The sequence below is a fragment of the Felis catus genome, chromosome D2 (genome assembly GCF_018350175.1).
Source record: "Felis catus isolate Fca126 chromosome D2, F.catus_Fca126_mat1.0, whole genome shotgun sequence".
NCBI lineage: Eukaryota > Metazoa > Chordata > Mammalia > Carnivora > Felidae > Felis > Felis catus.
The window spans coordinates 54,366,517-54,386,570 of record NC_058378.1 but is presented as its reverse complement, the minus strand read 5'-3'; the positions used below and the strand labels follow the sequence as shown (position 1 = coordinate 54,386,570).

The 20,054-nt window shown below is 35.4% G+C and overlaps 1 protein-coding gene across 10 annotated transcripts in view; it reads right to left on the bottom strand.

Moving 5' to 3' along the window:
- Positions 1-20,054, bottom strand: part of TBC1D12 (TBC1 domain family member 12) — a 138,072-nt gene that overhangs the window by 69,187 nt on the left and 48,831 nt on the right. For 6 of the 10 annotated variants that reach the window (XM_045040434.1, XM_045040431.1, XM_045040432.1 and 3 more), the window contains exon 2: positions 10,637-10,760. The exons of 2 other annotated variants lie outside the window; for them this stretch is intronic. In XM_045040434.1, the coding sequence (XP_044896369.1) occupies positions 10,637-10,760 (124 nt within the window). Of the gene's footprint in view, positions 1-4,248; positions 4,301-7,120; positions 7,158-10,636; positions 10,761-20,054 lie in introns of those variants that run through there. 2 more of the 10 variants (XM_045040436.1, XM_045040439.1) reach the window with 2 other exon arrangements.

Here is a 20,054-nt window from a genome sequence, read left to right as displayed (position 1 = left end):
GCAGTAGGCAAAGACTTTTTAAATACTATGATTAATATGGTAAAGATATTAATGAAAAAAAGTAGACAACATGCAAGTACAGATGGGCAATGTAAGAGAAGTGGAAACTCTAAGAAAGAATGAAAAAGAAATGCTAGAGATAAAAACATTTTTTAAAGCCCTACAACAGAAATGAAGAATGCTTTAAATAGGCTGATAAGTGGATGGGACTCAGCTGAGGAAAGAATCTCTGGGCTTGAAGATTTTGCTTTTTATGTTTATTTATTTTTGAGAGAGAGAGAGATAGAGCACAAGCAGGGGAGGGACAGAGAGAGAGGGAGACACATTATCTGAAGCAAGCAAGCTCCATGCTCTGAGTTGTCAGCACAGAGCCTGATACAGAGCTTGAACTCACAAACCATGAAATCATGACCTGAGCCAAAGTTGGATGCTCAACCGACTGAGCCACCCAAATGCCCCGGGGCCTGAGGATATCTTAATAGAAACCTCCAAAACTGACCAAAAAACAAAAACAAAAACAAAAAAACAAAGACTGGAAAAAACAAACTCAACAGAATATCCAAGGACTACAGAACAACTACAAAAGGTATATAATATATGTATAATGGGAATATCAAAAGAAGAGAGAAGAGAAAAAAGGAGAAGCAATATTTGAAACAATGATAACTAGGAATTTCCCCAAATTAATGTCAACACCAAACTACAGATCACCAAGCAGAATAAATGCCTAAGAAACTATACATAGGCAGATCATATTTAAACAACAGAAAACCAAACATAAAGAAAAAATCTTGAAAGAATCACTGGGGGGGTGGGGGGGAGCCTCTTTCCCTATAAAGAAGGAAAGAATTATATTCAACTTCTTAGAAATCATGCAAGAAGAAAGAAATATTTAAAGTGTTGGAACAAAAAATGCAACGACCTAAATTTTGTATTCTGCTAAATGATCTTTCAAAAGGAAATTAAAGAAATAGAGACATAAAGACTTTTTCAAACAAAAATTAAAGGAACTTGTTATCAATAAGCTCTGTCTTGCAAGAAATGTTAAAAGATGCTCTTTAGAGAGGAGGAAAATGATATAGATCAGAAACTTGTTTGTATACAAAGAAAGGAAGAGCATCAGGAAGGAATATATAATGGTAAAATAAAAATTATTATTTTTAAGGGTGTCTGGATGGCTCAGTCGGTTAAGCATTTGACTTTGGCTCAGGTTCTAATCTCATGGTTGACGGGTTCGAGCCCCACGTTGGGCTCTGTGCTGACAGCTCAGAGCCTGGAGCCTGCTTCGGATTCTGTGTCTTCCTCTCTCACTGCCACTCCCCCGATTGTGCTCTGTGTGTCTCTCTCTCTTAAAAATAAACATTAAAAAATACTATAAAAATTTATTATTTTTATTATTCTTAACTGATCTAACAGATAACAGCTTGTTCAAAATAATGACATATCCAATTACATCTGTATTTATAAATATGTATATTTGTGTGTGTATATACACATACATCTTTAAGCATATATGCTCACATATAAATGAAATGAATTACAGCAAGGATACAAAGGATGGAAGGGAGGGATTTGATTATATGATAAAGTACTTGGCACTATTTGTGAAATAGTATGTGTTCCTTGAAAATGAACTTGGACTAGCAGGAAATAAGATCATATTGCAAACTCTAGGGAAACCACTAACGAAATTTTTAAAAGATCATTACTGTAGAAAATCTGAAAGAATAGAGAATGCCTAGAACAAGAGATTATAGCAAGGTTGTAGGATACAATGAAAGTCAATTGCTTCCCTATGTTCTAGCAATAAAAAAATGGAATTTAAAAATTAAAACACATTAACACATTAGTATCCAAGGAAATGAAATACTTAGGTATAAATCTAATAAAATATGTACAAGATGTACATGGGGAAAATTACAAAACTCTGATGAAAGATATCAAAGAAGAACTAAGTAAATGGGGAGATATGCCATGTTTATTTATAGTTAGGAAGAGTCAGTATTGCCAAGATGTCAATTCTTCCCAAATTTACAGATTGAACACAATCTCACTCAAACCCCTGGCAAGTTATTTTGTGGATATTAACAAAGTGACTCTGAAGTTTATATGTAGAGGCAAAAGACCCAGAATCGCAAACTCAGTACTGAAGAAGAATAAAAATTGGAAGACTCATACTACCTGCCTTCAAGACTTATAAGAAAGCGACAATAATCAAGATAGTGTGGTATTGACAGAGACAGATCAATGAGACAGAAGAAACAGTCTAGAAATTGTCCCACAAAAATAGTTGGCTAATCTTTGATAAAGGAGCAAAGGCAACACAATCAAACAAAGTCTTCTTAACAAACAGTGAATAACCGGATATCCACATGCAAAAAAATGAATCTCGACACAGACCTTCCACTATTCACAAAAAGTAACTTGACATAAATGTAAAACAAAAAGTTATAAAACTCCCTAGAAGGCAGAAGAAAATGTAAATGACTTTAGTCATGGTAATGATTTTATTTTGCTATAACACCAAAAGCACAATCCATGAAAGAAATCATTGAGAAGCAAGCTTTATTAAAATGAAAAACTTTTGCTCTGTAAAAGATGATGTAAGAGAATGAGAAGACAAGCCACAAACTGGCAGGAAATGCTTGCAAAAGATACCTCTGATAAAGAACAGCATATTTAGCCAAAATAAACAAAAAACTCTTAAAATTTGTCTATTGAGTTGTTCTTATTGTCATAAAATGAACAACCAAATTAAAAAATGGCAAAAGATCTCAAGAAATACCTCACTAAAGAAGATATACAGATAACAAGTAAACATAAGAAAAGATGTTCCATCTCATATGCTACTAGAGCACTGCAAGTTAAAATAACAGTAAGATACCACCGCACACCTACTAGAATGGTCAAAATCCAAAACACCGACAACACCAAATGCTGGTGAGGATGTGGAGCAAAAGGAACTCTTACTCACTGCTGATGGGAATGCGAAATGGTATAACCACTTTGGGAGACAGTTTGGCTGTTTATTACAAAACTAAACATAACTCTTACCATATTGATCCAGCAATCGGAATCCTTGGCATTTACCCAAATCAAATGAAAACTTATACCCATTAAAAAAAAGAAAAAAAAAAGAAAAAAAAAACCTGCTCATGGATGTTTTACAGCAGCTTTATTCATTATTGCCAAAACTTGGGAGCAACCCAAATGTCCTTCAGTAAGTAAACGAACTATGGTACATCCAGACAATAGATAAATGAACTATGGCACATGCACACAACTGAGTATTATTCAGCACTAAAAAGAAATGAGCTACTGAGCAATGAAAAGACATGAAGGAAACTAAAATGCATTTTGCTAAGTGACAGAAGCCAAACTGAAAAGGCTGCATACTGAATGATGCCAATCATACGACATTCTGGAAAAGGAAAAACTATGGAGACAATAAAAAGATAACTGGTTGCCAAGGGGTTGGGGTGCTGGTTAGGACGAACAGGCAGAGCAGAGAGGATTTAGGGCAGTGAAAATATTCCATATGCTACTATAATGTCATTATACATCTGTCAAAACCCATAGAACATACAACACCAAGAGTACACCCTAATGTAAACTATAACTTTGGGTGATTATGATGGGTCAGTGTAGAGTCACTGAATGTAACAAATGTACCACACTGTGGTACAGGATGTCAACAGAGGGAGAGGTTGTGCATGTGTCTGGACAGGACATATATAGGAACTCTCTGTACTTTCTGCTCAATTTTGCTATGAATCCAAAACTATTCAAAAAGTAGTTTATCAATTTAAGAAATACATATGTAAACCAAATCCAGCAATACACCAAATGGGTAACAACTGTGGCTAATTGGGAGTTTATCTCAGGAATAAGTTGGTTTAACAATCAAAAAACTTTTTCAACTCAGTAAGAAAAATGTCCAAAACAGACTGGATCAGAACTCTGCCTCATCTTGATGAATGAAAAAACTAAATAGCTAGTGCCATCAGGTACTTGAGAGACATAAATTCAAATCTCTCAAGGATGATACCACCTTAGCCTTCAAATTGTTTTTTTACATACAGTGTTTCAAATATTATATCCAGGACCCAAGCAAAGGTAACTAGGCACACACAGAGATAAAACAGCATCTAACAAAAACTAGCAGAAATGATTTTCAATACAAACAGACCTATAGAATTTCCAGACACTGGAGTTATCAGACACAGGCTATGAAACAACTATACTTACTATGTTTAAGGAGATAAAGGCCAAGCTTGAAATTTCAGCAGGGAACTGTAAACTGTAAAAAGTGATATAGCAGATTTGAAAAAGAACCAACCAGAAACACAAGAAATGAAAAACACAAATCTGACATTAGGAACTCAATGTATGGGGCTATATTCTTGGTACATTCTCTAGGTAATCCACTGTATTTAGGAACCAGAATCATAGACTATTAAAATAAATCTTAAAGCCCTTGTTTGCCAACTCACTCTTTTCTAATTTAGCTTCTATAATGCCTCCAGAATTACTTTCCTAATGTATGAGTTTGATGTCTCAGTACCTTATTTAAAATTATTTTGGATAAAACCCAACTCTCTAATCTGGTAGCTAATGACCTTTCACAATCTACCCTATATCCTGGATATACTAGCCTATTAACAAGTCTTGTGCATTCCTGCTTGCTCATTCAATTTCCTCTTTCTGGAATGGCTTTCCCCATCTTGTCTACCTACTACACTTCAGAACACAATTCCTAGGTCATCCCTGAGCAAAATTAATTACTCTTCCATATATACTCTTCATACTTTGTTCACAACTCTACTACAGCACTCAACATCATTAAAATTACAGAGGAAGCTTTGCTTCCCCCCGCCCCCACAGTTATACTGGAATAATTTAAAGGCTAGGACTCATATTTACTTCTATCCCAAGAGCCTGAACCATACCTATTGTATTATACACAGTCAATGTAAGTCAAATAAATTATATATGTATTGAAATAAAAGCCAATTTTAGAGAAGAATCTAGAATCAGTTCAAGAATTTTGTTCTTCAATTTCTGCTAGAGAAAATGCTTAGAGTTTGCTAACATGAAGTCACATGGTGAGAGCTGGCAGCAGAATGGTATTCTGCCACACTCTAATGCCTTGGGCTCTGTAGCTAAAGGGTTCTACCAGAAGGAAGGTGTACTAGGATGGAAATGTGAGAAAAGATCAGACTATGGGTTCAAAGGGAGGGTGGCAGGAGTCTCTGAATAGCTTCTTAAAGAAGAAAAATACTGGAACTGGGGAGAAGAAAGAATAAAATAGGAGCTTCTCTTCCAAAGACAACATGAAAACCAAAACAGCCTGACACATAAACTGACTTGACTTTGAGTTTCAGTAGACAGTGAGAACACCTCTCCTAAAGGAGTTAATGTTAAAACTGCATCGCCAAATAAACCCTCATGTTTCAGTATGCTGTGAACAGTTTATAGACAGCCAAAACAATACTTTAGAAATGGAAGTAACTCCCCATGTGGACATCTCTACATGTGTACCCAAGATAAAGAGGCTCTCTCACACAACAACTAGATCCAAGAGCTAGGGAAACCATCATGCATGGAGTAAAGAGGATAAAGCCAATTATGATGCTTTTGCTGATTCTAAATTTTATTCCAGAAGCTGTGAATTAGCAGAAATAAAATCTGCCCCATAATTCAAGCTTAAATGAAACCTTGGGGTAATATATTTCATTGCCCTTTTGCATACAGGAATGCCTCAGTAAACTTTATTTTGGTAGTTATTAGCACAATTTTGTTTAGTCTAATTTGATGCCTAACATAATATACAATTCTGACATAAAGACAGAATGAGTATAACTTTTAATATAACTTTGATATTCAAACTGTATTTACGGAATCAAATAACAGGTAGTCAGTATTTACAGACTGTAACCTCTTCCCAAGTCTATTTCTCTGATAATAGAAAAAAATTTTTCCCCAAATCCTACCCTATTCAATTTGTGAGAACTTACTGCTTTTATTCTTTTAATTTTCTTTAACCAACATAAGCTTCTCTCTTAGGGCTTATGCTTTTCTCCTCTCCAAGAAGCAGAGGCTGAGCTATTATGAATTCCTCTCTCAATTTTCAGACCATACAAATTAGCTTTTATAAAATCAATTTATTCACACATAAAAAAGACCTAATAATTTATCATTAACTATAAAATAAAGAATACATGCAGCTGGAAAGGTAGTTATTCACTACCTTCTCAAGGTGACATTACATTAGATAAATAAAGGTGAAAATAAAACACAAGGGTATAACAATTTTAAGGATTTTTCAAAAATAAATTCTGCATATAGTCCAGTTCCTCTACAATTTAACCACAAAGGAGATAGGTACTTTATGAACTACTCAAATTATACACCAAAGGTATCTATGTTTAAGCATAATTAAAGCCAACAAATTGTTTTCAAATATTCTAATGCTATACACACCAATAAAATTATTAACCAGAATATTAAGCTCTAACACTTTCACAATGTTATATATTTAAGTACTGCTCACAAAGCTCACATATTCTAGTCCTTTCCATAATTTTATTGTTCCTGCAGTAAAACATTTCAAAGGCAAAGGTTGAACTGAGGAGAGTAACCTATTCTTTTAGACTTTCAGATGCTCAGATTAAGAAATTCGTTAGTGTCTTAAAACCTTTCTCCTTGACCTGTCAAAAGTTATATAAAAGTGATTCAACCATCCAACTAAAACTTCACTCAGAAAAAGACATGAGTGATGAAAAACTAGAATCATCATCTAAATACTACAATCTTATTTTCTCCTTAAAGATGCCAATATAAAAGTGTCTAGCAACAAAAGGTCACTTTCTACTAAAATACTGTCAGTTTGACATAAATGGGGTATATTCAATCTACTATGCAATCATGTTACAATTATACATAACATGGCTCATTTGTAATCATTCTTACTTGCAGTTTGGAGGTCATAAGACAAGCTATGTAGCTATATTCCAACTTTGGCCTATTAATTTAGGAAAACCAAAAACAGGTCAATTGAATCACAATATAACTGAAATACTATTTATAATTAATAGATGCAATTTTTAACATGGCTCACCAACAGGTTCAAAAGGCCACAAGCAGGAATTTCACACCTACAAGAGAACACATGTGATAATCCTCATAAAATAATATTATGAATATTCATGTGATTTGGGAATTGATTCAAGTTAAATGCCAAACTTGGGTCAGTTTGACTTTGCTAGTATCCTAAAATGATTTTTATGTTGCTTTATGTTAAAGGAAAAGCACTAAAATTGATCAGACCTTTAATAAATTTACTAGAAGAATAAAATTTTAAAAAAATACTTAATCTACAAATATCTTTCACTTATGAAGTTCATGTATCTCTGAAAAGCTGTAGGTGCAAAACATATGAAGTTAAATAAGGCAAAAAAAATTATATATATAGTGACATTCTATTCTTGAAATGAGTTATAAAAATATATATAACACCATATATATATATATAAATATATACACACAAAAATAATTTTATGTGCTTCCATACAAAAAAAGAATTTTAAAAGGCCTAAAAATGTGAAGGGAAAGTGAAATGAAACATATCTCCCTATAATGATTTATGTTTTATAAAGAATGCAATCATGTGTAATTATTAAGGAAGAAAAAAAGTTTGCAAATCAAACCTTTACTTTTTCTATATAGTTTCTTTATAATCTTATAGATGTCTTTCTACCAGAAAGAAAATTCTGGCCCAATAACATTCATACTCAAGAATACAGCAACTCCCTTCTGAATATCTGCTTTAAAATATATATATATACTATGAAATACTACTATTTTAATCTCCCAATAAATCTTACTATTTTGCCACATTCAAAAAGCAAGTAAGGAATGCTTAAAAAGCCCAAAGGAATGTATTTTTCCTTTGAATTTTTAGCATTGACTCACTTTTTCAGGCACTTTTACACTGCAATTACTAGCTACCTTCATTTTCTACAGCCTGAATAGCATAAGGCCCTACCTTAAAACATGAAAGATGTGTCCTAACATTCTTCATGGCTTTACTGATATGTTCATTTTTGATTTCTGGCTCCAAACATATAATATCCATTCAAAAGGAGTACATGGTAAAGGGTCTCAAATATATTTTTATATTCATGTTTTACAGAGTTTAAAAGTCACGGCTGAGAAAACACGTTTTCAAGCAGGAACAGAGACACAAAGTTATAAATGTGCTGTTACCAATAAAGAAATTCATGCCCACCTTGAAAACGACAACTGCAGGGAAGAGGACAGCAAACTCAGACAGATGGGGAGTAAAGGACATACAGAGAAAGAGAGAAAGAGAAAGCAAAAAGGGAGAGGCAGAAACAGGTTCAATCACATGGGAGACACATATTTTGAGGGTGGACACATATTTTTCTTATTATGAAGAACAAAGACTTCATGACCCACCATACCTCCCAGAAAACCACCAACCATTAAAAAGGTACCCAAATACACAATAGTACCTACTCATCGCTGAAAAGGTCAAAAGTTAAAAGGAGCAGCTAGCATCTGTAAAAAGCCAGACAAAGGACTAGAGAGGAGAGCAACTGCATTTCAACTCCACTCCCTCTTCCCATATGAAAAGTTGTTCTTTTCCTAACCACTCATCAAATTTTCACAGAATATATATGAAAAAGACAGAATATGACACCTTAGCTTTCCAAAATGAAAATAGCTGATTAAAAGTATACAACATATAAGTAAACAGATAATTATCCAACCAGTAATTTATTTAGAGACCTATCGCAGAATGTTTGCGTACATGAAGATAAAAGTATGCACATGCATATTTAAGGTAAACTACCATAAAGTCAAAAATACAAACCTTCAATAGCAAGACCACTGTTTTGCCTCTAGAGGGCGAACTTGGTCTTCTGGAAAACTCTAGACAAGAGAAGTTACTTTCAGACTTTACAAAAAGTTAAAATTTAAGATGTCGAGACAGCAAAGATTTCCAAACTTTCTTGGTTAACAGTGCTCTTAGCGTACCATTAATTTTTTCATGGCTCCCCCTAAACCAACAGAAATACTTAAATCATTCTAGGTATGTCTAACAATTTAATAAGGATTTATGTCCTAACACTTTGTAGCCATTTGAAAACACAACACACATAAATTAAAGGAAAAAAGGTTTTCATTCTTAAATAACCACAATTAATTACTAATTGGAAATGTATGCTTGTTGTGCACTGTATCATTTCAGAAACTTTGAAATCAGATTGGACATGATCACGCTCATTTCCTGTTAAACACTGATTTTTGCCCAGTATCTGATTTTCATTACAGCAGTCTTAGAAAAACCAGATTCACAAAGATATGATGCCATTTAATGTTGAAACTGTGTACAATCTCAAGCTAACAGTCTGCACTGTATTCAACAGATGTAGAGTAATCACGGAGTCAGCCACAGTTTCGCTGTGCCTAAGCTGCAGCACATGGGGTGCTTGGGCTCACAGCTTGGAAAACACAAACTACAGTTTCAAGTCCCAGCAGCTATATAAACTAGTCAGTATTTTAACTGTAAATAAAATTAACTATAACAAATGTTTGTAAAGATCTAAAAATTATTTTCTTATATTACTTGGGAAACCAGTTTTTCTTTGAGCAATAAAAGGAATACTATTAAATCCTTAATGGAAGATATTTTTTCCAATTTGAATGATGATTGTTGTCTTAATGTAATAATTTTTATACATACTTGTTGTGTTGAATCTGAAAGAGGAAACAGGAAATGTATTACGTACATATCGTCTTCTGAGCAACAACTTCTAGGAACTTAAAAATGTCTGCAACTGATCTAGTCTCACTGCTTTCCAGCCTCACTGATCTCCTAATACTAATGAAACACTAGTTCAGGAGACAAATTAGATCTGAAATTCTTTTTTTTTTTTTTTTTTTTTTTTTTTAAGTAGGCTTCATGGCCAGCGTGAAGCCCAACACCAGGTTTGAACTTACCACCCTGAGGTCAAGACCTGAGCTGAGATCAAGAGTTGGATGCTTAAGTGACTGAGCCACCCAGAAGCCTGAGATCTGAAATTCTTAAGAACTTCAGAATATGGATATTAGTACAGCTATTAGAAGAACTGGCTCCTAAGTTACTAGAAACAGATTACACACCCACTTATTTCACAAAGTCGTTGGGTTAGGTAGAACACCAGAAAAGTGACCAAAGACAAAGTTCAACCTCAAAATCTACTCAGTTTTTGCTTTCTATGGTTTTATCAATTGACATCTCCCTATATCCATAAAATCTGTGCCACTGGCAAACACCACAATGTTCAATTAGAAGTCAGAATATGTGGTAAGAGTGCTTAGCTAAGAAGAAAAACAAAACAAAAAACCAAAAAGCTATCCAAGGAATAAGTAGGAAAAAAAAATCACTGTACCATAAAACATAACTAAAAATATGTGCATGTTTTGTAAAAAGATTTAAGGTTACTACAAATAGCCAATAATCCTCAAATTTTATATGTAGGAAAATATGAATGAAAGTGTAATATGATTATCAAGAAAAAAATACTTCAAAAGCTAAGACAAACCACATGGCAATATTAGTACTTACCTGTTGAATGATTTTGGAAGTTTTCTGAAGATTCTCTCTGGGAGGGACTTTACCAAATAATTTCCAACCAGGAGCACTATGGACAACTGATTTGAGTTCCTTTGTCCTTTTTGGAAAAAGGTTTCTGAAACAGAAAAAGTTACATGAATTGTGTTTTTTGTAACCAGGGTACTACTTAATGTTTTTTTATTTTTTATTTTTTTTAATGTTTATTTTTGAGGGGATGGGGGAAAGGGCAGAGAGAGAGGGAGACACAGAATCTAAAGCAGGCTCCAGGCTCTGAGCTGTCAGCACAGAGCCCAACGCAGGGCTCAAACTCCCTAACTGCGAGATCATGACCTGAGCTGATGTCACGCTTAACCAACTGAGTCACCCAGGCACCCTTTAATAATTTTTTTGAAGTATATTTATTCCCAAGACAAATACAAAATACTTTTAAATGAAAAAAAATTTTTTTTAAGATTTTCTATTTTTAAGTAATCTCTACATCCAATGCAGGGCTCAAACTCACAACCCTGAGATCTCTTGATTGCATGCTCGGTTGACTGAGCCAGCCAGGCACCCCAAATGAAATTACCATAAAACCTTGGATTGCAAGTAACTTGTTCTACAAGTGTTCCACAAGACAAGCAAACATTTCTAATAAATTTTAACTTGATAAATGAGCGATGGCTTGCAACAGGAGTGGTATGTGACGTCGAATGTCAAATGATCACCACTGAGCCAATGGTTCTTATAATTCACATCGATATACAAGTGCTTTAGATTACAAGCATGTTTCCAGAATGAATTATGCTTGTAAACAAAGGTTTTACTGTATCTCTACTACTTACACTACTATTAGACTAATAAGCTGAATTAAGAATACCTGACTTATAAAGAAATATTAGAAAAATCATCAACAAAAATACTAGATAAACAAATTGGGAACTGTAGAAAATGACAACTTTAAATAAAATGGAAACATCTGCTTTGAGTCAACTACAAAGAATACTAGAATTGACTGTATGTGTTCTTGACAATAAAAGTCAAGAATTTGAGAAAAAAAAAAAGTTAAAGAGAACCTGTAAACAGATTGTTGGGAAAATACTAATTATTTTCAGTAACAATTTGTTATTGTTGCAATAAAAGGTCATCTAATGATCCTCCACTGCTATAATACAGGTTTATATAAATTGTTTTCTTATGGCAGGTACATACTAGAAAGCTTATTGCCAAAGAGTCAATATACAGCCAAGGAAGAAAGTGTATCTCTCACTTAAGTCTAAAGAAAACCTGCACAAGGATCAAATTTTTATCTATCTCCAGGTACTTATCAACCAAATTAAGTATATTTTGTACACGTAAGCAGGACTGATATTTAATATATGTATCCATCAATAAAGCATGACCAGGGCACCCTCAGAAAGGTACTGATGAATCCAACTGAATAGGAACCCTTTTTATAAGCTGTGATATAAATAGTCATTAAGAAAAATTTTAATTTACATACAGTAATAGTTACAGATTATCTGAAGTCCTAAATAACTTGGTTTATGTACAAACCATCATATATGTTATTTAAAAAAACAATACTGTAATAAGAAGAAGTTTAGATTTTAAAGCATAATGTTAAAGCTATTCTTCAAGTTTAGAAAGGTAAAAATGAGCTCCTACAAAAGAATGTAGGATAATTAATCCATAATAAGTTAAAGAGACACTCTCATTTTCTTGGGTGTGCCATGGAGGTGAACTGACAAAAATGTAGAGTAATTTCTACTTAGGGTACTCTGGAAGTTTCATCTCAGGGACAATATCGAGTGACTCAATTTTCCACTTAATAAGATCTAGGTTGGAGGGGTGTCTGGGTGGCTCAGACAGTTAAACATTTGACTTTGGCTCAAGTCATGATCTCATGGTTTGTGGGTTCGAGCCCAGCATTAGGCTCCACACTGACAGTGTGCAGCCTGCTTGGGATTCTCTCTGCCTCTCCTTCTGCTCCTCCCCCACTCATGCTTTTTTCTCTCAAAAATAAACGTTAAAAAAAAATAAGATCTAGGTTGGAGGAGTGGTATATTTATAACATACAATTTCAAGCCTCAAAGGATGGCCTATTAATGTAAATATTTGATATCTTGGGGAGCCCGGCTGGCTCAGTCGGTTAAGTGTCTGACTTCAGCTCAGGTCATGATCTCACGGTCCATGAGTTCGAGCCCCGCATCGGGCTCTGTGCTGTCAGTTCAGGGTCTGGAGCCTGCTTCAGATTTTGTATCTCCCTCTCTCTCTACCCCTCCCCCACTCACGCTCTGTCTCTATCAAAAAACGAATAAATGTTAAAAAAAAATTTAAATATTTGACATCTCATGTGTAGTAACAGACTGAATTTGAATGAGCATTTCTCCTTCAAAATAAATGTGAAACTGTTAAGTGTTCTTGATAGAGGGCACTGAAGAGATGCTGCATGAGAAAGAGGCTCTCTTATGGTTTCCAGCTGCTGCAGAGTAGGTCAGTGCTATGGGTGTGAGGACATCCAGGAGAACTCTGCTCAGTCATGTGCCCAGAACATGTAGTCCCTCAGCAAACCTACGGCATCGACAAACTCAGCCTGAAAATGGCTTTCCCGCAGCTTTCTTAATGTGTAAACTAGCACCCCAAAGACTTCCTGGGGGCAGTGATATACCAATTCCCTTGGTAAGCCCCACACAACTCACCTGTACTCCCTGGCCAGTTCTCACCAAGCCATGCTATGCTCCCCCTACCAGCCCTTATGTGGTCTGCCTAACACTCCAAAAGTTTGTCATACAGCCATGCTAAAGAACAGGAGAAAATCTTTGTCACCATGGTTTATGCAAAAAATTACTGAATATGACAAAGTCATTATACATAAAATAAAAACAGGGGAACCTGGGTGGCTTAGTTGTCTGACTGTTGATTTCTGATTCAGGTCATGATTTCATGGTTCATGAGATCAAGTCCCCATGTCTGTGCTGTCAGCGCAGAGCCTGCTTGGAATTCTGTCTTCCTCTCTCTCTCTGTCTCCACTGCTCATGCTCTCCCTCTCTCAAAATAAACATTTAAAAAAATAAATTGGCCTTAATCAAATTTAAAACAAATTTAAATTAGATTTGCACTTCAAAAGCATCACTGTTGCAAAATGGAGGAAGGGGAAGACCCAGAGGTCAGTACCTCCTCAAAGTAAAAACTGAGCTAGAAAGAGCAATTGTAATCAACTACTTTAGAACCTTATCAAACACTTGTAACAAACAGGGAAGTACATGAAGGAAGAGGGTGCTGATCTTTCCTAAGTGAACAGCATGGGTAAACCAACCACCTTCCCTCAATTTCTCAGCCCCTCCCTCCCAAAGTAATGAGGATTAGGAGCCCATCATTCTGAAGTGATTGACTGGTGTCAGGAGGAATAGCTGGGATCATGGCCTTCTAAAATATGGGGTCATGAATTTTGGTTGGACTGACAGAACCCTGAGGAACCAGCACAGACACCTGTATCAGTTTCAATCTTGCAGTACCTTTTACTGGTGGTGTCCACTGGAACATTAAAACAGATTAAACTCTCTTTGTCCCTGTTTTTGAGCCAGATATTTAAGGAATACATCTTTGTCAGGCTACCAACTGACTGCAGACATAATAAGAACATAAATTTGTGACCACACACAAAAAGGATTATACACCTGGGGCGCCTGGGTGGCTCAGTCGGTTAAGCGTCCGACTTCAGCTCAGGTCATGATCTCGCGGTCCGCGAGTTCGAGCCCCGCGTCGGGCTCTGGGCTGATGGCTCAGAGCCTAGAGCCTGCTTCCAATTCTGTGTCTCCCTCTCTCTCTGCCCCTCCCCCATTCATGTTGTGTCTCTCTCTGTCTCAAAAATAAATAAACGTTATAAAAAATTTTTTTAAAAAAAGGATTATACACTTAGCAAAATAGTTTAGAAATATCATAACTGGATGACTCTACCACTCAACAAGCAAAATCAGCAATCATTGAAGAGTAACAGATTTATAAAATTACATTACAATAATCAAAATGTCCAGCTCTCAACAAAAAATTACAATACACACAAAGAAAGAGCCATTTACAGAAAAGAGAGGATCTGGTAACAAACATACCAGAGAAAGTCCAGAAAGTGGAATTACTACTCAAAGATGTTAAATTAGCTGTCTTAAATATACCCAAGAAGCTAAAGGAAACCACAAAGAAATGGGGGTGGGGTGGGGAATGTATGAACAAAATAAGAATATTAATAAGGAAAAAGTATTATAAAAAAGAACCAAACAAATTCTGGAGCTGAAAATTTGTATAACTAAAATGAAAAGTTTCACAGTGGAGTTCAACATCAGATTATGGCAAGCAGAAGAAAGAATGAACAAATGGGAAGGGAAGATAAGACAATTGAAATTATCCAGTGTTGGGGTGCTTGGGTGGCTTAGTCAGTTAAGCATTCAACTCTTGGTTTTGGTTCAGGTTGTGATCTCATGGTTCATGGGATTGAGCCCCGCATCCGGCTCCACACTGACAGCATGGAGCCTGCTTGGGATTCTTTCTCTCCCTTTCTCTCTGCCCATGTGTGCTCACTCATGCTCTCTCTCTTTCAAAAATAAATGAACTTAAAAAAGAAAAGAAGACAAGTCCCTGGGTGGCTCAGTCCATGATCTCATAGTTCTTGAGTTCAAGGCCTGCCTTGGGTGAGCTCAAGCCCCACTTCAGAGGAGCTTGAGCTCTGCTTCAGGTTCCATGGGATTCTCTCCCTTTCTCTCACTCTCCCTCTCTGTCCCTTGCTCACTTGTGCCCTCAAAAAAAAAAAAAAAAAAAAAAAAAAGAGAGAGAGAGAGAGAGAGAGAAAGAATAACAAAGAGCAGTCCCTGAGTAACCTATGGGACATTATCAAATGTAAACACATACACACGTACCATAAGAGTCCCAGAAGGAGAAGAGAAAAACAGAGGGGCAGAAAAAAACGTTTAAGAAATAAAGGCTAAAAATGTCTCAAATATGATGAAAGACATGAATGTACACAACCAAGAAGCTCAACAAACTTCAAGCAGAATAAACTCAAGGAGATACACATTGAGACAAATTATAGTCGTACTGCTAAAACCCAAAGGCAAAGAGAAAATTTTAAAAGCACCAAGAGAGAAGCAGATAACACAAAGAAGGGATCTTCAATAAGATTAACAACTGATTTCTCATCAGAAACCCTGGGGGCCAAAAAGTAATGGGATAACATTTAAAATTCTAAAGGAAAAAAAAAAACAAAAAACTAGCAACCAAAAATTCTATGTGGCAAATCCATCATTCAAGAATGAAAGAGAAATGAAGACATTTCTAGACGAACAAAAGTTGAAGGAGCTCATTACCAACAGATTATATGCAAAAGGAAACTCTTCATGCTGAAATGAAAAATAGCTAGAGAACAACCTGAAGCCATGAGAAGAAATACAGAGAGTATTTGTAAAATTAGCTACGTAGGTAAACGTCAAAGCCAGTATTATTGTATTTTTGGTTTATAACACTACTTTTTTTCCTATGTAATTCAAAAGGCAAATATATAAAACAGTATTTATAAATTTATGTTAACGGACACACAATGTAAATGTACTTTCTGACAATAGCAATATAAAGAAAGAAGGACACAGACGTAGTAGCAGTGGGTATGTATATTAATGAGACTAACTTGGTATTATTGAAAATAAGTTGTTTTAAGTTTAAGATGTTATGTGTAATCCCTAAAGTTACCACTAACCTTAAAAATATACAGAAAAGGAAAAAAGGGAATCAAAATAGTCCACTACAAAAATTCAACTAAATGCCAAAAAGGGGTAACGGAGGAATTGATGAACAAAAACCATAGAAGACATACTGAAAACAAATAGCTAAATGGCAGATGTAAATCCTTCCTCACCAACAATTATTTTAAAGCTAAGTCGATTAAACCCTCCAAAAGAGAGATATTGGCAGACTGAGTTAAAAACTATCCATATGTGTCTTAGAGACTACTTTTTATTTTTATTTTTTATTTATTTTTAAAAGACTATTTTTAAACTGAAGTGCAGTTGACAGCAAGAGACTCACTTTACATTTAAAAAAACACAAAGAAGTTGAAAATAAAAGAATTGAAAATTATATTGAAAGCACATAATAACCAAGAAAGGGCTGGACTGGCTACATTACTGTCAGGCAAAATGGACATTAAGTCAAAAAAGGTTACTAGAGACAAAGGAGAACATTATATGTTGAAAAAATACTTAATCCAGTAAGAAGATATAACCATTATTTTACTATTATTTTTAATGTTTATTAATTTTTGAGAGAGAGACACAGAGTATGAACATTGGGAAGGAGCAGAGAGAGGGAGACACAGAATCAGAAGTAAGCTTCAGGCTTCAGCCATCAGCACAAGAGCCCAATGCGGGGCTCGAACTCACAAACCTCGAGATCATGCCTGAGCTAAAGTCAGACGCTTAACTGACTGAGCCACCCAGGTGCCCCTATATTATTATTTTTTTAATGTTTATTTTTCGGAGAAAGAGAGACAACCAGACAGAGCATGAGTGGGGGAGGGGCAGAGAGAGAGGGAGACACAGAATCTGAAGCAGGCTCCAGGCTCTGAGCTGTCAGCACAGAGCCGAGGCAGAGCTTGAACTCATGAACTGCGAGATCATGACCTGAACCAAAGTCAGACGCTTAACCAACTGAGCCATCCAGACACCCCAAGATGTAACTATAACTATATATAACTATATATTCACCTAACAAGAGCCCTAAAATATGTGAAGCAAAAAACTGACAACATTGAACAGAGAAATAGACAGTTCTAGAGTACTGGATATATCAGTAGCCTACTTTCAATAATACATAAAACAAACCAGACAGATCAAAAAGGAAAAGACTAAAACATTATAAATCAATTAATCTAAAAGGCATACACAGCACACTCCACCCAAACAGTCAAATACACATTCTCAAGGGCACATAGGACATCTTCTAGAATGAAATGTATGTTAACCCACAAGTCTTAATAAGCTTAAAAAGATTGAAATCGTGCAAAGTATCTTTTCCAACCACAATGAGACCAGAAATCAATAACAGAAAACAAACTGGAAAATTCCCAAATACATGGGAATTAAACAAAACAGTCTTAAATGACTAGTAGGTCAAAGAAAATAAAATCACAAGGTTAATCAGAAAACACCTTGAGATGAACTGAAACAAACAACATACCCAAGCTTATGTGATACGGCTAAGGGAAAAATTGACAGTAAACACGTACATTAAAAAAGAACTGGGGGCGCCTGGGTGGCTCAGTTGGTTGAGCATCCAACTTCAGCTAAGGTCATGGTCTCACAGTTCGTGAGTTCAGGCTCAGTGTTGGGACTCTGTTCTGACAGCTCAGAGCCTGGAGCCTGCTTCAGATTCGGTGTCTCCCTCTCTCTCTGCCACTAACCCACTCTCATTCTGTCTCTCTCAAAAATAAACATTTTTTTAAAAATTAAAAAAACAAAAACAAAAACAACACACAGGGTCCCTGAGTGGCTCAGTCAGTTGAGTGTCCAACTTTTGATTTTGGCTCAGGTCATGATCCCAGGGTCATGAGATAGAGCCCCAAGTCCAGCTCCATGCTGAGCATGCAGCCTACTTAAGATTCTCCTTCTCTGGCCCTCCTGCTCCTCCCCACCCAAAAATAAAAAAAATAAAAAATAAAAAAAATTTAAAAAGAACCATCTCTTATAAATTACTTAACTACACTCATGAAGAAACCACAAAAAGAAGAGCAAATTAAACCCAAAGCTGGCATAAGGAAATAAATAATAAAGATTAAAGTGGGTATAAATGAAATAGAGAATAGAAAGCAGAAAAATTTTAAAAGCTCTTGTTGAAAAGACCAACAAATTGACAAACCTTTAGCTAGATGACTAAGGGAAAAAAAAGGCAGGATTCAAATCACTAAAAGCAGAAATAAAAGTGGGACATTACTACCAATAAAAAGGAGTATATGTGAATACCACAAACAATGGTCCATAGTCTAGTATTAGGAAGGAGCAAATCATAAACCACAATTAGCTACCAATCACACCCACTAAGAATGGCTATTATTTAAAAACAACAACAAAAAAGAAGTAATAACAAGCTTAAAAGGATGTGAAAAAACTGGAACGGATGGACATGTAAAATGGTGCAACAGCTTGGAAAACTCTGCTGGTAGGAATGTTTAGCAGTGCAGCCATTTTGGAAACCAATTTGGCAGTTTCTTTTATAAGTAAAACATAAAGTTACCATACAACCCAACAATTCTACTTCTAGATGTCTACCCAAGATAAATGAAACACAGGTCCAAACAAAGGCTTGCCCAGATATGTTAACAGCAGTATTATTCCTAATAGCCAAAATGTGAAGACAAGCTAAATATCCAGCAACTACTAAATGTATAAAACAAAATGTGTACATTCATGCAATGAAATACTATTCAGCAATAAAAAGGAATGAGACAATTGATACATGCTACAACATGGATGAACTAAAAAACATGCTCAATGAAAGAAGTCAGATGTATGAGACCACATGTATAGTTCTATTTATATGAACTTTGCAAAAAAGGCTACTCTATAGGGACAAAGCAGATTAGTGGTTGCCTGGGGGGTGGGAATAAGAATTGACTGTAAATGGGTACAAAGGATCTCTGGTGTGGGGCGCCTGGGTGGCGCAGTCGGTTAAGTGTCCGACTTCAGCCGGGTCATGATCTCACGGTCCGTGAGTTCGAGCCCCACATCGGGCTCTGGGCTGATGGCTCAGAGCCTGGAGCCTGTTTCCGATTCTGTGTCTCCCTCTCTCTCTGCCCCTCCCCCGTTCATGCTCTGTCTCTCTCTGTCCCAAAAATAAATAAACGTTGAAAAAAAAAAAATTTTTTTTTTAAATAAAAAAAAAAACAAAAAAAACAAAAAACAAAGGATCTCTGGTGTGATAGAAATGCTCTGCAACTAGATTTTGCTGATGGCTGTACAACTATATAAATTTAATAACATTGAATTGTACTCTTATGAGTGAATTTTATGGTATGTAAACTATACCTCAACAAAGCTGTTAATTAAAAGACTATTTAACGATCAAATATAGAGGACTAATACTGCCGAAAGTTGGTCTTTTGTCAAGTTTAGTAAAACAAATTTATGCAAAAAACAGATTTACGTGAAAAAGAATAGAAATAAATAAATGAGGAGTAATGAGAAGATGCAGCAAAATTTTTAAAGGGAAGGAAATTTGTAAACAACTCCTTGCCAATAATTGAGGACATTTCTCAAAATGGACAGAATTATGCAAAAATATAACTTATCAAAACAGACTTGGGAGAAAGAGAAAATATCAATAGTTTCAAATTCACTCAAAAAACTGAAAAGTTAAAATTTCTCCCCCCAAAAATCAGGCATGGTAG